Genomic DNA, 20351 nt, shown 5'->3' with positions numbered 1-20351 from the left:
CTCATCCCTATCCCCATCCTAGGGGGCTCCTCTCCCGGGAATGGGATCGGGCGCTGCTCCTCCGTGCGCTTCGTTTCCCGGAGCCCCGCGGGCTCCAAGGATGCCGCTCGTCCCGGGAAGGGTCGCTCCCCATGCCGGGATTTGGCGTTTGTTTAAAACCATTGCGGTGCCTCTGCAGAGCGTTTCCTGTGCACGCAGAGAATTTAGGGGGAACCATGTAATCCCAGCATAGATAAAATGCTGGGAATGCCATATAAAGGAAGGGGGAGGAGGTGTTTGGGGGGTTGGGAATGGTTAACTGTGAGATCCAAGCAGCGGAAAGTTTTCCACTTTGAAAAGAGGTGACTGCAGCACTTAATGGATGCAGAATTTACGGGAGAAAGACACAGTGAATGGTGAAGTTGTCTTTTCCCCCGTCTGCTTCTGATTTTGAACACTTTTGGTAAACATCCACCCTTTCCACATTTTCTTGAAAAACGAACAATAGTTAGAAGTAATTTTCTTTATGGGCATCTTCTCCTTTTTGGGGTACAGTGGTACTTAGCATGCAACTATGCCAGGGTACAGCTAAAACAGCCTAACAGCTGGATGATGCTCAGGGAGATGGATTGGCTTCTCCCTGATCCCAACCACCCATTCCCAGTACTAGTGTTCATCTAACCTGCTGAGAGGGCAGGGAACTAAAGCAAAAGAAAGCCATTTGTACACAAAAGTGACTTGCTTCTGAAGGATCAGACAGGCTTTTAGGAGATACCTACATTTTTTGGGATAGCCTAATTATACCTCTTGTGTCCTGGATTATGGGGTTTTACAGGATAAGTGCTGGTGACCTGTGAGACAGCAGGGATAACAGCCTTCAGTGAATAGGGACATGATGAAAGGATAGTTATTTTATGAGAAAACATGGGGTTTATGTACTTTGTCGGTGATGTCTGTGGTGGATGTAACTCTGTGTGCTCCTTCTCCGTGTCCAGCCTCTCTGCAGTAGATTCCCACTTCATCACAGACCTAGAGCATCCCACCATAGGGATTGGTGCAATCCCATGATGTGGTGGGATTTGGTGGGCCAGCAGAAAAAGAGTAGCCTATGGAAATCCAGCTTTTGTGAACAGGGATACTGTTCAAAGCTCTCCAGAAGGTACAGAGGGAAAGCCCTGCCTGATGTACATCCCTTTTTGCTTTGTGTGTTTTAAAAGACAGAAGTGTTTATAAAGGACAAGAATTGCAGCAGCCATAATCCTGCAGGACCATCCCTTGTGTAGCCCTGCAGCTGTGCCATCCTCTTTGCACTCACTTCCTCTGGAATGTGGGTCCAAAATTTGAGCCAGAGGACTGAGAAAACTGAGATAAGAATTACGTTCCAATGACACACATGGATTTGGAAAAATAGGTGAAGTTTGTAGTAGTTTCATCTCCTTACAGTTATTACTTTCCTGTAGTATTTTGGCACTGTGCTTTTTACTCTGGTGAAACATAATTTGCATTTTCAGAATATACATTCATACCCCTCCATGCTGGTGAGCATCAGTATTTTTTTTGTTTGTAAGAGTTTCTGGTTTTGCTCCTTCCTTGACACTCCACTTCTTTTGACGAGGTCTCTCCCCTTACTCTCTTTCTCTTATCCCATTCACCTTTTGGACCCTTGTCTATTTATCCATCTCATTTCTGTTAACCTGCACCTGCTCACTCTGTGTTCATTTGGGGGAGTTCACTACTGCAGGGTTTCCACTCTCCCCGCCTTTATTGGCTTTATTTCTTGCCCCAGATTGCAATGGAGTTGTCTCACCTTAGGATAACGCCTTGCTTGTCGGCCTGTGCTGCAGCAGGAACACAGAACTCATCCTTTCTGGGCATTTGTTTTAAATTTGAAGACAACCTTTTAACTTTCTTTTCTTCCACTGTTTCTTTGCAAAGAATTGGCTAACAATTCTTACTCCATCAGAATCACGCAAATGCTTCATTCTATCTTGACTGTGACACTCAAATACAGGCAAATATAGGGTTTTCAGGGAACTGGGTTGTTTTTCCACGCTCTAGGACTGGGTGACACTGCTGATGGCCTTTGGGAGCACCCTGGGACACAGCTACTCAAGCAGCAGCTTAAGCAAAGATGACAGGATCGGGATCATAGTAAGGCTGTCGTTGCATTTCTCCTGCCCAGGTGAAGCTTAAACAATTCCTGGAGTGCTCTGGTGCAGAGGGAGAGTGCACCTGTGGCTGGGAATGTCTAATCCAGGTATTGTGCATTATTTGTACTCTTACTGTTTACATATTTAGGGCTGAGCAGCCTCACACACTAAGTGGCCCTTCGCTGAAATTCCCTACCCCTATAACAATCCAAGTGGGATGTTCAGGCTCTGTTTTCCCAGTCCAGCATTCCATAGCATCAGGACCATTAAGGATTAGGTCTTTTGCCTGTACATTCCCCCTGGTCCTGCTGTAGCCTCTTCATGCCTGTAGTGTTTGCAAGTTGTGTGAACTACAAAGGAGTTCAGAGAACTTTGGGACAAGTGACATGTGCTGTGTACTGGCTGCACCCCAGGCCTTTACCAGATACTCCTTCAAATCAAACATAGCCTTTGGATCAGTTCAGATGATAAATGGCATTAATGTTGTTGTAAATGAGCCAACAATATGGTCAGCGAATGCAACACATCAAGTATGGCCACAGGTCTGAAAGAGGAGATACCACAAGGGAGAACTGCAAGAACTGTTTGCAGGAACAAGGTGTTGAGGGAGCCTGGAAAAAAGGAACATGACTTTCTTTTGTTTCCTGTATCTGCTTTGCCATGATGGAGGAAAAACCACCACGAATTTCATGTAGCAAACGTAACTCAACAGTCAAGTATTTTTATGCTAATCCAGTACGTGCAAACCCACAAACACCCGGCTACTCATCTCCCAAATGCAGAACAGCTCTGACTTGTACCTTCAATTCCTGTAACAGCAATTATCAGCCCAATTACCTGCTCTGTCCTTCAGCAAACCAGGACCTTCACGAGGAGGTTTTTTGAAGTGTGTCCAGTGTTTGTGCTGGGCGTGCTCCCACAGGCATGGCACAGCCCTTGCTGCCTGCAGAGGTTACAAACTAAATTCAGTCCAGCCTTACACTTGTTCCTGCCCCTCCTGCCTTTTCCATCATCGAACTTTCTAATATTCAGGTGGAACCACTGGCAAAATGTTAGTAGAAGCAAATTAAGGAACAAATTCAGTTCACGGGGGCTGCTGACACTGATGCCGTAGAGGTCCTGGTGTGCAGCTGGCAGGGACACGTTCCATACTTTCTGAAGGAATGAGTTTGATGTATGAGTACAGGTCACCTTTCCCCATTCACTTCAGCAGGAACAGGTCTGACTGCAACCACCAGAAAACAAATGGGTACTAAGAAAGTGACTTTCAAAACCACATTTAAATTAAGACCTGAAGTGAAGAGCAAAGAGCAGTGTCTGCAGAACATTCTTTTTGCATAAATACATTATGTGGGTACAAGGGTAATATTAAATTATTCAGAATGGCATTTTCCTCTGGAAATTACCCTTAATAAGTGTTCAATATGGGTGAAAGTTCACAGAAACTTTAGAAGTAAACTGGTTATTCTAAAGCTGACTGGAGAGCTCAGTGTGAGCAGTTACAGAGCCTGCTGTGAGACAGGATTAAACACACGTGGTTTCACTGCTAGTTGGACCAAAACTCCAACTTACCCTATGGTCCCTCTGAAAATGGCAAGGAGTGTTCTCAGTGCGTAGCCTTGGAACCACTTCAGTCAGATTCCTCCTGTCTGCCATGAGGACAAGAGCTCAGGCCTCGCAAAGAGAGGCTGGTTCTTTCTGTGTTACCCAAACATTCCCAGCAGAACAGTATTCCTTAGAAAAAGGAGATGAATAGGCCTCGGATACACAATGATTGGAGTTCAGTTCAGTAAACAGCAAATATTGTCTGATTTTGGACCTTTTAACTGAAGCATTACAGAAGTATAACAGGAAAATTTTTTGTCAGTCAAGTGATCAATGCCAACAAAGGGTGATTTTTCCTCAGTTATTTCAGAACATCTCTAGATGCTGAAAAATACTGAGGGCTGAAGTCTACTAAGAAACATTTTCTTACACCTAAAGAGTTAAAAATATCCAGAGTAGGTAAAAACCCTTCCCAGACCAAGGAGCCCTTCAGAATAATTATCTTTCACAAACAGCTCTTGCTGGGCAAGGAAATGCACAGGGAAGCACAGGAATCGATGATGTGTTTTACAGTTCTGCTGGTTAAAATAGAATCTATTTCTTCATCTGCCCTATTGAACAGGCTTTCAGGAGTCATGGGGGACAGTTCTGCCACCTCCATCTGCAGCATGGTCCTGTCTGTGGAAAGAAAGGGAGCACCTGGAGCTGTTGCAGTGGTCTCAGATCTATAGGTACTGCTTGCTTCCTGCCCAGAGGGAAAAATGTGCAAGAACTGGAGTTTAATGACATTTTATTAACTCTTTCCCATGGCTGGGGCCTCTCACGAGCCACATGAAGAGTCCTGGACCGAAGCTTTAGTTGCGCTGTCCCTTTAATCTGGAATATGCAGCAGCACTGCTGAGTCACCCCTCCTTTCTCTACCCTCATTTACTTACTCCTGCCCCTCCCTTATGCTGGAACAAGCATTTCTCTAGTTCTGTAGAAAACTGATCTGTATTAAAAATGACACATTTTCCTTAGCTGTGTTTACTGCATCAGCACCAGCACTTGTGCCAGTGCAAGCCGAGTGCCTTTTTGATGGCACCGCTGTTTGTTCGTGCTTGTGGGGTCACACTGCAGTTCTGCTCCTCACAAATGCAGAGTTCAGCTCTGAATCCCAGAAGGTAAGGGTGGAAATTCTCCAAACACAGTTTTGTATTGTCGAGGAGGCTGATGTCCATAATTTTGCTAGTCCTGTGTCCACAAGGTGCCAACAGCACTACTTGTAATAACGTTACAATAAGAAGTCTGTACGTGTTTGTCTGAAAACTGCAAATTCATTCTGGCTTTCTGCTTACTGCTGCATGCAAAGCTGCCTGTGTGGAACAGGGCCAGAAGACTTTGTGCTACAAAATACATAAAAACAAGTACCTACCAGCTGTTCAACCCTTATCTTCAAAAATACCTTGAATACAGGGCTGAAGAATATGCTCATGCAAATAAGTGATAGAGAGATCTCACGATCCATTTAGGCAACTCCCTGCCATCCCAGCTCCCAGAGGATGCTACAGTGCCTGTGCTGGGGCTGTATCCTGGCTTTTTACGTGGTTTTTGTGGTGTTTGCAGGGAGCCCTGCTGCCCACTTACCCTTAATCAGTTATCTACCACAAATTATCCCCTCCACACACCCTAGGAAGAATGAGAGCCACTATTTTTAGTTCCAATCACTCCATCTCCCACACAAGGATAATCAGAGATGTGCTGATGTCAGCTCTGATGGCAGCAACCACAGCACCAGACCCCGAGGTCGCTGCTCTTGGGCCAAAGCAGCTATTCCAATTCAGTACCATCAGGAATTGCAGGGAACAGAGTCAATATTTACCCAGTCAGAAAAGGTGCTGGAGGAGACTTGACAATGTTTTTCACAGGGTAAGAAAGTGAGACAAAGTGAACAGTTTCCATTGTGTACTACAGGAGTGTTTTTAGACATGAAAGGTACGTGCAAGAAGAAATTTTTCACACATTTAGTTCAAAATTAAAGTTCTTATAGGAAAGAGGAATAGTTCTAAAGAAAGAGTTTGTCATTACTATTAAAACCCTCACATTTTATCAGCAAACTGGAAACAGTTCACCTTTTACCTCAATGTTTATAAATGGAAAAATAATGGATCCATTTACTGCATTATTCCATTGCAGTATTCGGGGTGGAAACACAGTACAAAAGTCCTGCCTGCATTACTCCATTAGCATAAGACAACTTTAAAGTCCAGGGAAAATAGGAGTGCCTCTAATAGTTTACACTAATCAAAATGCACGTTCATTTACACATGTGAAAGAACTTGGCACGAACTGCTAAAACCAAACTGATGTTGTAGGGTTTAATTTCTTCCATCTACAAGAATCTACAGTTATAAAAGTCTCATCTTCAAACTTTACAGTACATTTACATTAGCAAATACCCCCCAGCTCTCCTCATTCCTCCGCTTCTGTACAGATCATATACAATAAAAAGTTTCGGGTTTTTGTTGTACAAACATCATTTTACACTTTAATACAGATGAAAATATTGTCCTCTGGCACCTCATTTCCTCCGTGGTGCCTGTGTATGACAGTACAGATCACTTTCAATCCATGCTTCTGAAATCCTCAGCTCAAGTAACACGGACTGATCAACAGGCCACAGCTTCTGCAACTCTGAAGTTTTAAATAATGAGAAAAATCTCCCACTTGTTTGTATAACAATCAACAGTTTATTAATGGATATGGTGAAATTTTAGCTATCCACCAAAGATGTGTAAAAAATTGTCATGAAAGTAAAAATAAATAAAGCTGTTTTTAAATCAGTCTTGTTTTACATTTCAGTTCAGAATGCAACATTGAACACAAAACTGTCATTGAAGTTTTAAAGAAGTTCTACCGATACCCAAATTACAGCTTTTATGACAAATCTAATGAGAACTGAAACTGATTTGGTTTTAGGTTTAAAGACTTTCACATTCAAATACAGTGTCTCGTTTAGCACAACACTTCCTTTGACAGTGATGGGCAACAGTGATGACATATTGCTGTATTTTGACATAAGGCACTATGATATGAATATGCCATACACTTGCCTTATGCCACATATATCCATTGCTGACCAGTGACTTCTGTCAAATACAAAATGAAAAAGTTTCAGAATACAGTGCATTTTAATGAAGGACATCATGTGAAGTCTTCCAGCAAATGTTTTGAAGACATTTTGAAATACGAGCCTACATTTTAACATAAGCTTTTGTCATGCTGCTTTTTTTTTTTTGCGACATCACTGGGGGAAGAGACTCATCATCCGTCACTAAGTCCCAATACACATTCTCAACCATCCTGCTCTGTTCTATTGCAGTCACTGCTCTTGAGACAAACTTGACCCAGAAACTTTGTTCAAGTTCTCCTACAAACATGTACATTCACAGCAGTCATTCGCTCTCGTTCTCCTTCTGTTTGGCACCTGTGAACAGAAGAGGAAAGCAGGTGTGATTTCCTTTGGCTCATAGCATGGGGCTTATGGAAAAGCACTGCTCATCCCAAATGCTGGAACTTCCCATGTCACCAAAATCTTAAGCCTGGATGTACCATTTATAAAGAATATACTGAAGGATTGCTGAATGCCAACACAAAACAGAGCCAGGAAGGCCTTGAGACCGTCATTGCTTCTGACTTCATTGGTAAGTCCAAGTAATTCTTCTGGGAAGTGACTCCAAGTGCATTTGAAGACTCTCCCCAGCACAAAAAAAATAGATTAAAACCCCCCAAAGAAAAAGCCACAGCCCAAACCTGTCCCTCAGCTTAGAGCCAAGCTTATCACCATAATAGCCCTGAAAAAATGAAGCCCTACTTGAGCATAAACTGTATAACAATTCAGTTTGAGTACACTGTGTTGATGGGCCCATTTTTCCTGGCTCAGAGGCAGATTTTGCTGACAGCAGGGATCCAGGAGACCTGTTCAGCAGGAATGTACAGCACCTCACCTCTTCCCCAGGTACTCAAACCATGCTGGGCAATGACTGAACCCCATGGTGAGCTTGGCTTCAGCATCCAACTCTAGAGAGCAAGAATTTCTTGCCAGCAACTTGGAGTTGCTACTTGTAATGTATAATCAAACACTGAAAGATTCATTAAATACATCCAGTTTTCACATCACAACTGGTAATTTTTTTTCCCCTAACATAGGCTGGTCTAAACTCCTGCCAGTCAATAAATTTTCCTTTCCAGTCTCTGAAGAGAAATTAACACTTTTAGGGCATGATTTATCTGGTATGCTTACACATCCACTTTAAGAGCTAAATCACACTCCAAACTCTAAAAACTAGATTTACATCGCAGACATCCCCTCTTCATGAGACAAATCCCAGTCTAAAATTGGGCAGTTGCCTGTGGAAATGCAATCTAATGCCTACCTGCTCCCAAAAAATGCCTTCCCTCACCTCATCTCTTCCATGGCATAACCCTGCCCTCTCTGTTGTTCTAACCCCTGTGCAGTACCCCCCATACCAGACTGTTCTGTGAGCCAGCTCAGGGTGCCAAGCTGACAAAACTGCAGCTTTTTTTGCTGGCTCAGTTTCCTGTTGGATCAATGAGTTACAGCAGCTCACAGAGATCTCAGAGTGTGGTGCTGCCACCTGTTAACACCAGCAGTGCACAGCCCACAGTCTGGGAGCAGGAACTGCCCTTTTCAATTAACTACAGAGCACTTCTACATCAGTTCAGAGTTGCAATGTAGGTGTCCATGTAATTCCAGTATAACAAAGCTCCTTGTTTGTCAATATCCAGATGCATCTTTTCTGCCTAATTTTTGCTCTAATAACAGTAAGTTCGACTTTCCTTGGATCCTTCTGCCCTCCAGTCATGGAGGAAACTCCCTTCTCTGCCTGGAGAGGCACCAGCTGCCTGTCTTTATATTTCCCTCTTGGACAGATACCTCTCCATTATCTCTCTAGGACATGATTCCATTTGATCCAGACCTTTGGGCTGATTTCTCATCCTCAGCTGTACCTTCCACAGAGAGCTGGGTTACTTGCTCTCCGAGGTTATTAAAAGAAAGCAAATGCACTGACATAATACCTCCAGCAGTGTAAGTAATTACTTCTTTTCAGAGGAAAAATCTTACTATTTAACAAGCTACATCAGCTTTTCTTTTTTTAAACCTCCAGAGAAAAAACACTTTAACATAATTATGTTATCTACCAAGGCAGGTAAGAGATCCCAGTTAAGCTCACATTCAGACTTTCTTATGTGAAGGACATATACAGCTCCATTTATTTAGTCTGATTTTTTTTTTGAACCAAAATGGTAATCCTCAAGACATTTTTTGTCTTCTCCACAAAGCCAAAAGATGGCTTTGCTTTAGTTCTTGTGACAATGAAGTCATTATGTGGCCAAAGTGAAGTTACAATTAAGAACATAAAGCAGGTTAGGAACTCAGGCAAAACTTAAAACCAAACCCAAAATAAAAACCAACTAAACAAGCCCCCCACAACCAAGATAAAAGTAGCAGAAATAAACCTGTATCTCTGCCCCAAGTTGAGCCAACCAAACCACCCAGCACAGCTGGACAACTGAAGGGCTCTGAGGGGATGTTTTTGCAGAGTTCATGGAAAGCATGAAGTGCTTGGCCAGAGTACAGAAACTCAGGAAGGTGGGGAAGGCACCCTGTTGAAGATATTGTCTGTACCATGGAATCATGGAATCACAGAACAGCCTGGGTTGGAAAGGGCCTTAAATATCATCCAGTTCCAACCCCTTGCCATGGGCAGAGACACCTTCCACTAGACCATGCTGCTCAGAGCCCTATCCAACCTGGCCTTGAACACTTCCAGGGACGGAGCATCCACAGCTTCTGTGGGAAACCTGTGCCAGGGCCTCACCACACTCACAGTAAAGAATTTCTTCCTAATATATTTCAACTTCATCCTATTAAAACATTAATCAAGACCTTTTTTTTTTCCTCTAAAAAGAAGATACATGAACAACAGTGACATTCATAAAGCTTCTGCATGCCCTCCTCAGTGAACAGGAGACTGGCAGTTAATACTTCGTCAGCTTTTTCCTGAAGAGAAATCATTAATGTATTTAAGAACTATGACGCAGCAGTTACAGAAGCTGAAGATCAAACGTTTGTCTTCGTCAAATAAATTAAAGCCAGCGGGGTGTACACACTACCAAAGCCTTGTGGCAAAGGTCAGAGGGCAGATCCATACCTGCAGGTGTGAGTACCAAAGCTTGTAGGATGTCAGAAAGGGAGATGATACCCACAATGCTATCGGCTTCATTCACTACCACCAGACGATGAACCTGCCAGCAGGGAAGAGAGCTTGAGACACATGTATCTGATTTAAACTATTAGCCAAAGCAAAGAAAAAACAAACAAACAAAAAAAAACCCCCTAAAGTAAAGCAGTATGAAGACAAGTAGAAAAAAAACCAACCCCAAATGGTTCAAAATGTTAGCAATACCAATTCCCTCCTGGCAATACAAACGTGCTTGCCCTACATAAATGAAAACAGTGCATGTTTAAAAAGCACACAACTGTATCACATGGAAACAAAATCAGATAAACTGACAGGTAAGGCAAGATCTAGGTCTTGAAAACACTTCTGCTCTCAAAAAGTGGCACGCTCATCAAGCTCTTTTCCCCGCCTTACGGGCTCTGCCCAAATCAGCCTGTGATCTCAAAAAATAAGATACAGCAATAAAACGAGGCTTTTATTATTATTTATTTATACTTTCTGTCTTTCTCAGTAGAGAGAGGCACAGCACTAAAATTTGTTGTATTTTTACATGTCCGAGTTGGTTTAAACTTAACTTTTCTCATAGGGCTACACAATTGAAACTGAGAGCCAGACTGGTTTTAAAGGAATTTATTTTCAACAGATTGTGACAAAACTTCTGTCCCAGCTGTAGGGAAAATAGGTGGATACTCCTGTATCCTGAGGCTTATCCTGAGAACAGGCCACAGCAGTGAAAGGCCACTGCAGAACCAGGAGAGTGCCCTAATTCCAGTCCTGGCACCAGAGCCTGCTGCAACTGGGCACAGGGTTGTACAACCTGAACATCACAGCTGAACCAGCTCCTAAGTAAGAGATTCTAAAAAAAGTCTGAAGTTGAGAGCCTAGTACATGTTTCCTGTTACCCAAGTGCATTATCTCTCTTCACTATTAAGCTGAGAGAAAATATTATTTTGTTTTCTTTTTTGATAAACGAAGTTGGTGATATTGTAGATGCATTTATTAACTTTTGTATATGCATGTATTTAATAATTTTATTCCTCTCTTGGTGTAATGAATTCAAGAAAAATGGACAGTGTAATTGTTTAATTTCTTTAATTTCCAGTAAGACCAAGCACTTGTCTGGCAGCTAAAAATAGCTTGTAGTTTTGACTGACTCATTTTTACATGTAATCTCACTGTGTTTAGACTGAACCAGAGGGTAGGAGTTGTTCTTCAAACCCAAACATCTAAACCTTCTTAAGATAGTAATAAAATAATTCAAATTTGAAATCTGTATATCAGCAAAGCTAAAATTATTCCCTTTCAGGAGGAAGCTCAAGCAAATGCAGAAAGCTACAAGTAAAAATTGCCTAATGGAGGTTCTAAGTGGCTGTAACAAAGTGGAAGTTTTCCTCATATCCATTATATGACTGGTTACAGCCCTGAAGATGGAAAAATAAACAAATCTTGTAATTGAAGAACTCAAAGTATATAAATATTGCTGATGACACCTCAGAGACAACTGAAACTGGTAATTCAGGGGAGGAAGACCCATATACTCATTCACCTCCATGAATAAGAAAGTTTCCAGTTGTAACAAGAAAGATAAACAGCACCAAAAGAGTGGATAGCACAGATAAATAGTTTACAAGAGCAGTTACCGAAGACTTCTTCACAAGCATTTATTTTCTGGACCTGTTTCATAGCATTTCCATGAGAGCAGTGCAGGATTCAATGTGCATCAACTAATTGTACCCAATAAATTCCCTGAGCCAAGCTATAAACCGGAGTTTAACACATTATTTGTCTGCAAAACTTATGGCAGGGTTGGAAGAAACTTGTTTCCTTCAAAAACACTTTGCATTCAGTTCAGATAATGTAGAAAAAGAAATGCAAATAGCTGAATATTATTACAGATACACTGTAAAATACTTTGCACATCCCCATAGGCATCTAACTCTGTAAAGCAAACTGACATCTAACACACGCAGTTATTAAAAAAAAAAAGCAACTTTCACCGGTAATCATAACAATTTAGAAAGGATAAATTTTTACTATTGATTAGTTTAGTAATATCACTTTTAACTTCCAGTGAAGGGACTCACCTCAGCCTTTACTATTCTATCCACAATGGTCTCCAGTGTTTCCAGCATACTACACTTTACAACACCTTCAAAATACTGAGAGCGGTGCTGTAGGGCTTGTGTCACCGTGATATCTAGGTTATTATACGTTTTTTCAGCAGCAAGATTCTGGAAAAAAACAAACCCAAGGCCCATCAGGCACCTCAGCACTTAGTAATAAAGTACTCAGTAAAGTAAATATTTCGGCGTCAAGTAGATACACATTTCTAAAGTAAATTGAGTCTATTCCAAGTCATATATTACACAAAGCAGATGCTTTTTCGGCTTCAGTTTCTGGGAACTGTCAAGCATGCAATTATGGCAAACAACGTATGACAGACTGGATTAATTGATAAAACTGTTTGGTGATATCCATTAGGCCAATGAAAATCTCCTTACTTTGCTATCTCATCTTTGGCTTGGTGTCACTCATCCCGCTTTCGCCACGAGCAGAAAATATAAAGGTGAAGTTTTTTAGATTTTAGACTACACAGAATATACAGGGGTTTCTGTTGCTTATTCTTCAAAAGACAGGGGAAGATACCAACTGCTCTGAACACCACCCATGGTGTAGATCTTAGTGAGTGAGATCTAAGAGAGCAAATTAATTCTTCACCTTTCTAATTCACGGGCTCAAACTCCCTCTCCTGGACTCAGCTGGCACTGTCACTCGATGACAATTTGTGTGCCTGGGTGTACTATAAGAATAATATAAATGAAAACCCATCACCACCACTAAAAGCAAAAGGTTAAAAGAACCTGAAAGCTGACATTCTCAACTCTCATTTTAAGAACAGGACCATGCCTGCAGTGAGAGAACTCTGCCCAGACCTGCAAAAGCTTTCTGTGTAGGTGAGACCATAGTGGTATTTTGCTACTGTGGGCACACCCTGGCCTACTGATTTTGCTACTGAGGCACTGGAGGAAGAACAAAGAGAGACCTTTAAAATGAAAACACTGGACCAAGCAATAAAATTGAATTAATTTTTGGATAGAATATACTGTGATTGGTCAAATTTCTTGATTGAATTACACTGAGCGTGACAAGACAGGTTTGAGATGCCCATGAAGATAAAAGCAGTTTTGGTTAACTCATTTAACTAAGTCCTAATGAAGGACATTGGGAAAACTTAAAAAAGTCTCTGCAAACTGAAGTTACCCTACATACAATAACTAGTGTAATATAAAGCTGTTTTGTAGCATGGGGTTTTTTTTCCTGATCCCTAAACATATTTCTTCCAAAGAAATAATCCAACATATCTAAAAATCCCATTAATTTTTGTTGCCTCATCACTTAAAATGAGAAAAGAAGTGAAAAACATAAGGAACCCTCTTACTTTTGGTGTCTTTCTGAAAAAGAATGGGAAATGAAGGAAACATCCCTCAAAGTCTAACACAGTTACAAAATAAACTGAAACACTGAACCCACCAACTGTGAAATTTCATTGTCTTTGATATGTCAGATTGTCCTCTCTACAGCTACTGCCTATTCCCTGACCAGCTTTTATGGCAGAACAGGATCTTACACAGCAGAGAATCCCAAAGAACAAAGACAAATGCCAAGAAATGACAGGCAAGAGCAGTGACATCACGAAGTTTTCAGTATTAAGAGCATCGTTTGCAGCCAGAGATATTTATAAGCTTAAAGCATTTCCATTTGGGACTATTGTCCATATTACTGAAGGCATTCTAGGCAGCGTTTCAGACATCTGGATTCTTCATTAGCTCAGCTGGTTGGTGGAATAAGCAACCTGGGCACTGAAATAACGTAGCTGTCAGATGCTGCAATTACAAGGCAGGTGCATACAGATGGGAGGGGACAGGGGTAAAAAAGAAATAAATATATTTTTCAAATTTTCAAAAGCCATGGAATAGAGGAGCTCCTGCTCTCCAAGGTTGGCAAATCATGGCATGAATCTGACTATGCTGCTGCAGTACTGAGGGAAAGCCAGAAACAGAGTCCTGGATTAGATCTAAACCAGAAGGAATACAGATGCAACACTCTGCAGTCAGAGACCCACAAAGGAGTGGGCCAAGTAGCTTTTAGCTCACTGAGAAAGTCAAGCTGTGCAAAGTGCTCAAACTGCACAGAGAAATCTGCATTCTCTTTGAAAACAGACTGTGGAATGGCAGCAGCTGGAAAAAGAAAATCCTTGCTCAAAAATAAAACCAAACAGAAAAAGAACAGAACGGTTGTAAGGGACCTACAACGACCCTCTGGTCCAATGGCCTGACACTTCAGGGAGGATCAAAAGCTGAAGCATATTATTAAGTCCCAAGGCCTCTTAAACATTAACAGGACTGGGGCATCGACCACCCCTCTAGGAAACCTCTCCCAGTGTTTGACCACCCTCTTGGTAAAGAAATGCTTCCTAATGGCCAACCTAAACTCCCCCTGGTGCAGCTCTGAACCATTCCCACATGTCCTGTCACTGGATACCAGGGAGAAGAGATCAGCGCCTCACTCTCCACTCTCCTTCCTCAGGAGGCCACAAGAGCAATGAAGTCGTTGCCCCTCAGCTCCTTTTATCCTCACTAGACAAACCCAGAGTCCTCGGCCATTCCTTGTAGGACACTCCTTCCAGCCCTTTCACCAGCTTTGATTCCCTTCTCTGGATTACACTCTCTTTTTGTAAGAGTACAGCCAGATCTAATTTTGGGTAACATCCAGAACAGTAGATGCTTGTCTGCAAATAGTATTACTAAGAATAACTTAAATAAAAAGTAGGAATTAAAAAAATGCTGTGCAGGGTGAACTGAATCTGTTTCATTCAGTTTGTTAACTACAGCCTAAGGAACAAAATAACCAAAACTGTTGTATTAACAAATTCATTAGCAATTGCTTACTGCATATAAAATAATAAATAGAATTTAAGAGGTATACTTACTATTACATCAAATTTGGAATAAATATCTACAACTTTTCCTAAAGAAAAAAAGAAAACCAAAAGTTAACAAAGTGCTTAAAATGCAAAATCAGTTTTCTTGCTTCCTGCTTTTATTTGTTACGTTATAATTACACAGAAAAAGACTGGAAAAAAAAAACCCCAACAAACAATCTGCTAAATGATGAGGCTCTTCCAAGACTATCAACCTACGTCTTGCATAAGTATTTCTTTATATTCCCATTCCTCCCCCATGCCTTTTTGATTACTTTTTTTTTACTCTTTCTTGTCTTCTCCCCCCACCCCAACACCAGCCCAGGGTTCAGCATGATTTATTTTACCACACTTGTGCACAGGAGACCCACCTGACTCATCCACAACAGGTAATGCCGATATCCTTCTGTCTACAAATATATTCAAGGCTTTAATGATAGGAGTGTCTGGATGTATGAAGGCAATGTTGTGATAAGTTCCTATCCCAAGTTCATCCAGATTCTTCTTCATAAAGGCAGGCTTTGGCATCTCTGACATCTAGGAAAGTCAGAAGGAATGTGTTTACAGTGTAGCTGTTTGTGTTCCCTCATCCATCTGCAGACTCCAAGTGATGGTTACAGATCACTGCAGGAACCTGCTACCAGATTAATGTAAAGCTCAAACAAGCTCTGACCTCAGAGTTTCTGTTCAAAGCAGCTCTAAATTAAGAGTAGGTAACTAAGTGTTTTGCTTATTTTTTCTGGTAATAACCCATTGCTAAAAGCTGTAGATCCTAAGCTGTGGCATTCCCACTAAAATTGGAGAGAGGAGGCAGCACAAGATTAAGCTGAATGTTTATTCTGAACTCTCCTCGCTCTGTTTGGCCTCCTGTTCATTCCTGTGACTAACACTGCTACAGGGAGTAATGACAATCTCATCTCTGGGAGACAGTTAAATCTTCTTTTCATGTAAACAAGGTTCTGAAGCTGAGAAGATGTTCCAGAAAGGACAGCAAGTTACTCCAATAGACAAGTCCTTGGTGTTCAGGTTTCATTAAAGGGTTAAAACAAAGTAAAGTACAGGTCCTGCATCAATTTTTAATTTCTCTAATTTCTCTGTTATCAAGAAAAAATATGCATGGACACGATGAATATGGAAGTTTATTAAGAAGTTTCTGCACTAGGACTTAAATTACTTAATTATATTAGATGTCTACTGGGGGAGAATCAATTAAGTACAGCATAGCTTGAAATACTTACAAAAAGCTGGAGGAACTTGAGGATTCTTTTATGGGTAAGTATATAAAGTGCATTTCCACTGACTGGATCTATAACTGGCAATCTGTGGATTTTGTTTTTGATCAACGAATATACAGCATCAAAAAGGCTGAGGAGAAAAACATTTTATTTTTTTAATGAATTCTAGCTGACAATGAGCAATGCCAAGTGATATATATATATACACATTTTATATATTTATAAATATATAAGTATTTTAATATAAATATAAACATATATGTAAATATATACAAATATAAATGTAATGGAAATATATATTTACAAATGTATAAATATTATAGATTATAAATATATGTTTACAAACACCCATGAAGCCCATGTAATTATTTGCATTATCTATAATGTTACAGAAAACAGAATTCAAAGGATTTCAAATTAACTTTTGCAGCTGGTAAAACACATCAATAACAACATGCTCATGGACATCTAAAACCAGCAAGAAAATGTGATGGACATTGATTTTTTGTGGTATAAAGTATAGTGGAAAGACTTCTTCACAAGTGCAAACTGTTTCTGCAGCGAGTGCTGTGCCCACAGTATCCCAGCACTCAGAATGGGTATTTTTGAGACAAGCAGTGAAAAATAGAGAGGTCTTGTAATTAATGCACCTCAATCTTTTATAAACGTCTTACTGCATCTTCTTCATTGCAAGACTTCTCTTGCTGCACCTTGGACTGAAAACAATTGTACTATTTTGCTGTCTTAACAATATTCTTTGCAACCAGTTACCTTTCAAGCTACATCCTCTACTACTTAACTGAATGACTTATTTGTGACTTAATGGTAATTCTGCTGAAGATACAGCACATCATTACCTCTGAGATAATCAGCAGACTAGTCCACAAACTGAAAGCAAGAACCAGAACTTCACCCTCCACTTCAGGGATTACGTAGCACTCAAGACATAAGTGATCAACCAAAGCTCTCTCTCAAGTTACATTTAGTAAATAAGGCATAATGACAGTTTAAAAAGTATTTCTTTCAACTTTCATCAAGAAGAAAAGGTAAGTCATTTATATTTTAAGAAACACAACCTTGCAGTAGAGCAGAACAAACCACAAAGATATTGTCTTTCCTTTAGTTAAGGAAAGTTACTTGCCTTGAAAAGTACTTTTAAGTCTTCAATTCCTGTGATTGCTGAGAACAAGACAGCTGAAAGGCTCTCTACAATTTTTGATTTTTCTGAAATAAACAGGACTTACAGGGTAGCTTAAGTGTCATCATAATGCCTTTTTTGCATGTTTTGGGGCAATTAATTTTGACCCATGTCTAGTTCATTTACCAGAACAGTTATGCCAAAGAAAGGCAAAAGTTCAATTAAAAATTCTCTTCCTTTGGATAATCAAAAAAGTCCTCACTCACAATAAAAAAGAAGTTCTCACACCTTCTTGATTATATTAAAAGACAGTCCTTCATTGTTGTACTCTAGTTTACAATCTAAATTGTTTCTTATTATGTAAAGGAGCTTAAATTCAGTGCTGAGATGGAGTTAATGTATTTCAAGTGAAGCAGACTGAACAGTGAAATCCTACCTTGCATCTGGGGAAATGTTCACTAAAGGTTTAAATGTCTCTTGTAAATAAAGCTCTGGAGATAGAAAATTAATAGACTGTTACCACTTCACACAAAACCATTCGATTTTATGAAAGCATTTCATGAACTCATTCGTACAAAATTAAGTGGAGGACAAACAGCAATATGCACAGTTATTTTAGTTATTCTACCATTTATGCACATTCCCCTATATTGACATTAAGAAGACAAATTTTAAAAGCAGCACTAAGCTGAACACCACCAGGGGTCACTGCAATTGCAGCAAATAATCCTTTCCTCGGTCGGTTCTGTGAGGCTCTGCTGCACAGGGTACCTCCATGAATTATTTCATGTCAGACAGTCCATTTTTTAACATAAAGCTGCCTCCCTGCATTCAGCACTTGTGTTCACACCCATGCATTGCATGAATTTCTAGTTGCAGCTCCCTCAGGCAGAGCTTCCTGCTCACCCTTCAGTTCACTCCACCTATTCCTTCAGCATCCTGTCTCAGGTACATTCCCATTCCAATATCCCACACATGCTGCCTTACTCCAGGTTGTTTTTCTTTCTTAAAGAGCAAGTTGGTGCTAACCAAGAACAAGGGACAAAGTATTATATAGCCCAGATCACCAGTTCACGTGCTATTTCAGATAGAAAAGTAAGCAGCAGGAGCCAAAAGAGAAGCATTTACTATTTCTGCTTTCACTAAAAAGTATGTGGAGAGAGACAAGCTAAGTCTATGATTAATTGAAAATTCACTATGCTGAAATAGTGGAAATAGTCAATTATCAAGTAGCAAATATTCTTACCCCTCCAGGTTTCTATCTTGTGCTCCTCCAATTCATAAATCTGAACCTACAATGAGGAGATGGAAGTTTAGCTTGAATTTTAAATCCACATTAACGTTATAAACATCCGACCGATTTTCTTTTATTTCACTGCTGATAATCGAACAGAGTAAGAACAGTGCAAAACAACATTTCCTGGCAATAACAAAAAGAAAGGGTGCAACTCTGCTCAATGCACAGCACCATCCAGGATCTACCACTTTGGGGGACAGAAAGACCTTATGCTGGCCAAGGTTTGTAGTCCAGGTCTCTTCTGGACTCAAAGGCATCCCCTCAGTAATTTATCTCACCTTAAAACAGTCATCCAGAGTAAACCCTCTGGTGATTCCTCACACACTCATACCAGCAAAAAGCTTACCCTGATCACTTGACTACTTAATGCTAACAGATTAATTTTACTTAATTACTAACAAGCAAGAGCACTTCTTTATGGAGGAACTACCTGGATGTTCCTCATCAATCAATTGAGGGTATTACCTATTACATGAATAACAATGTGCTTCACTCTGTATGTGTTGTGATGCATTTAGCAAGAATGATTAAAATATTTAAATAATTATATTTTCAGCATAATTTCACCTATTAAGACTAGAGCATTCCCTGATGGAACATTAATTTACTTATTTTTCTTACAGAAGGCTGCATCAATCACTCAAGTCAAATATTGTCCCTTCTCAGCTATTCCTCGTTCCTGCTGTCATTTTAAGGAGAACACATGGAATAGGATGTTAAACAATGTAAATGAGTGACAACAGTCAGACCTTAGGTAAAGTTACATGGAAAAGTCAGTAGTGTTGAGGTTGAGTGTCACTGCAATATAGAAACCATTTTTAAGAAGTTACCAGTTACCACGTTTTATTTGCTTCTGCCTCCACCCTTTGAAAAACCCCAGGGAGAAAAAAAGAATTCTTTAACAAGAAAAAAGGACAGTGCAACACACTATTGGCATCTGACAAGAATTTCACTATAAATTTTAAAAATTAACATGAGCTTTGAGAAGGCAAATGTATCAGATGTCTGCTTCATCCAACTGTTCTTGATTTTTTTAGCTAGTAAAACAGAGTACATATGTTCTAATTGGTAGAGGGGGAATTGTGATTTGACAGGAACAAGAAAGGGATGTAAATGTTTGTATGAACATGCAAGCTAGAGAATTTCATCAACTGACTGCCAATGGGAATTTTAAATTACAGTTAATTGAAGCCAACAGATCTCCAACTGATTGTGCAATTCAGCCACATAACTAAAATATTTGCATATATTTTAACTAGTTTAACTTGTTTATTCCACACCATCACTCCAAGAACAGTAATTTTTTAAAGCATCCAAGCCTCTGCGAGCAGCATCCTGCTTAACTCCACATGCTCCTTTTGGAATAGCTCCATCATAGTTGTGAGACAAAGGTGATTGTATCAACATGTGAACCACACATAGCTACACACTTGATTTTTAAATACAATGAACTTTTACATGCAACGTCAAGACATCCTCCCCAAGTGGTTTTTGGTTGATATTTGCCATTTTTCAAGAGCTCTGGTTACTTTTGAAGTACGTGCTTTGAAACAACCTGAACACAAATAAATACAGTGATTACTAATCAAGTATTGTCCCTCACACTTTTTATATCACATCTAGTTTCTAGTAAGTGTGCTAAGCCAGGTCCTTCATCCCAATTCATCCCTAATGAATCCCAATTCATTAGTTGCAACACTAAGAGGAGCCTCACATTCAAAGGGAAGGCTCATTAAGGCAAACACCACATAAAACATCATAAGAGGTGGCACTCAGTGAGG

At 40.3% G+C, this 20351-nt stretch overlaps 1 protein-coding gene across 5 annotated transcripts in view; it reads right to left on the bottom strand.

The window, feature by feature from the left end:
* Positions 1–6017: 6017 nt before the first annotated feature.
* PRKAG2 (protein kinase AMP-activated non-catalytic subunit gamma 2) overlaps positions 6018–20351 on the bottom strand; it is a 214164-nt gene continuing 199830 nt past the window's right edge. For all 5 annotated transcript variants that reach the window (XM_027686925.1, XM_027686928.1, XM_027686927.1 and 2 more), the window contains 8 exons: positions 18520–18565; positions 17710–17764; positions 16139–16265; positions 15272–15437; positions 14910–14947; positions 12004–12150; positions 9890–9983; positions 6018–7140 (listed from right to left, as the gene is read on the bottom strand). In XM_027686925.1, the coding sequence (XP_027542726.1) occupies positions 7109–7140; positions 9890–9983; positions 12004–12150; positions 14910–14947; positions 15272–15437; positions 16139–16265; positions 17710–17764; positions 18520–18565 (705 nt within the window). In that variant the 3' untranslated portion in view covers positions 6018–7108. The remainder of the gene's footprint in view (positions 7141–9889; positions 9984–12003; positions 12151–14909; positions 14948–15271; positions 15438–16138; positions 16266–17709; positions 17765–18519; positions 18566–20351) is intronic.

This window comes from Neopelma chrysocephalum, unplaced genomic scaffold (assembly GCF_003984885.1).
Source record: "Neopelma chrysocephalum unplaced genomic scaffold, ASM398488v2 Primary Assembly neopelma1_72, whole genome shotgun sequence".
NCBI classification, from domain to species: Eukaryota; Metazoa; Chordata; class Aves; order Passeriformes; family Pipridae; genus Neopelma; species Neopelma chrysocephalum.
Note: the sequence above shows the minus strand (reverse complement) of the source record. Positions and strands in the feature narration are given on the sequence as shown.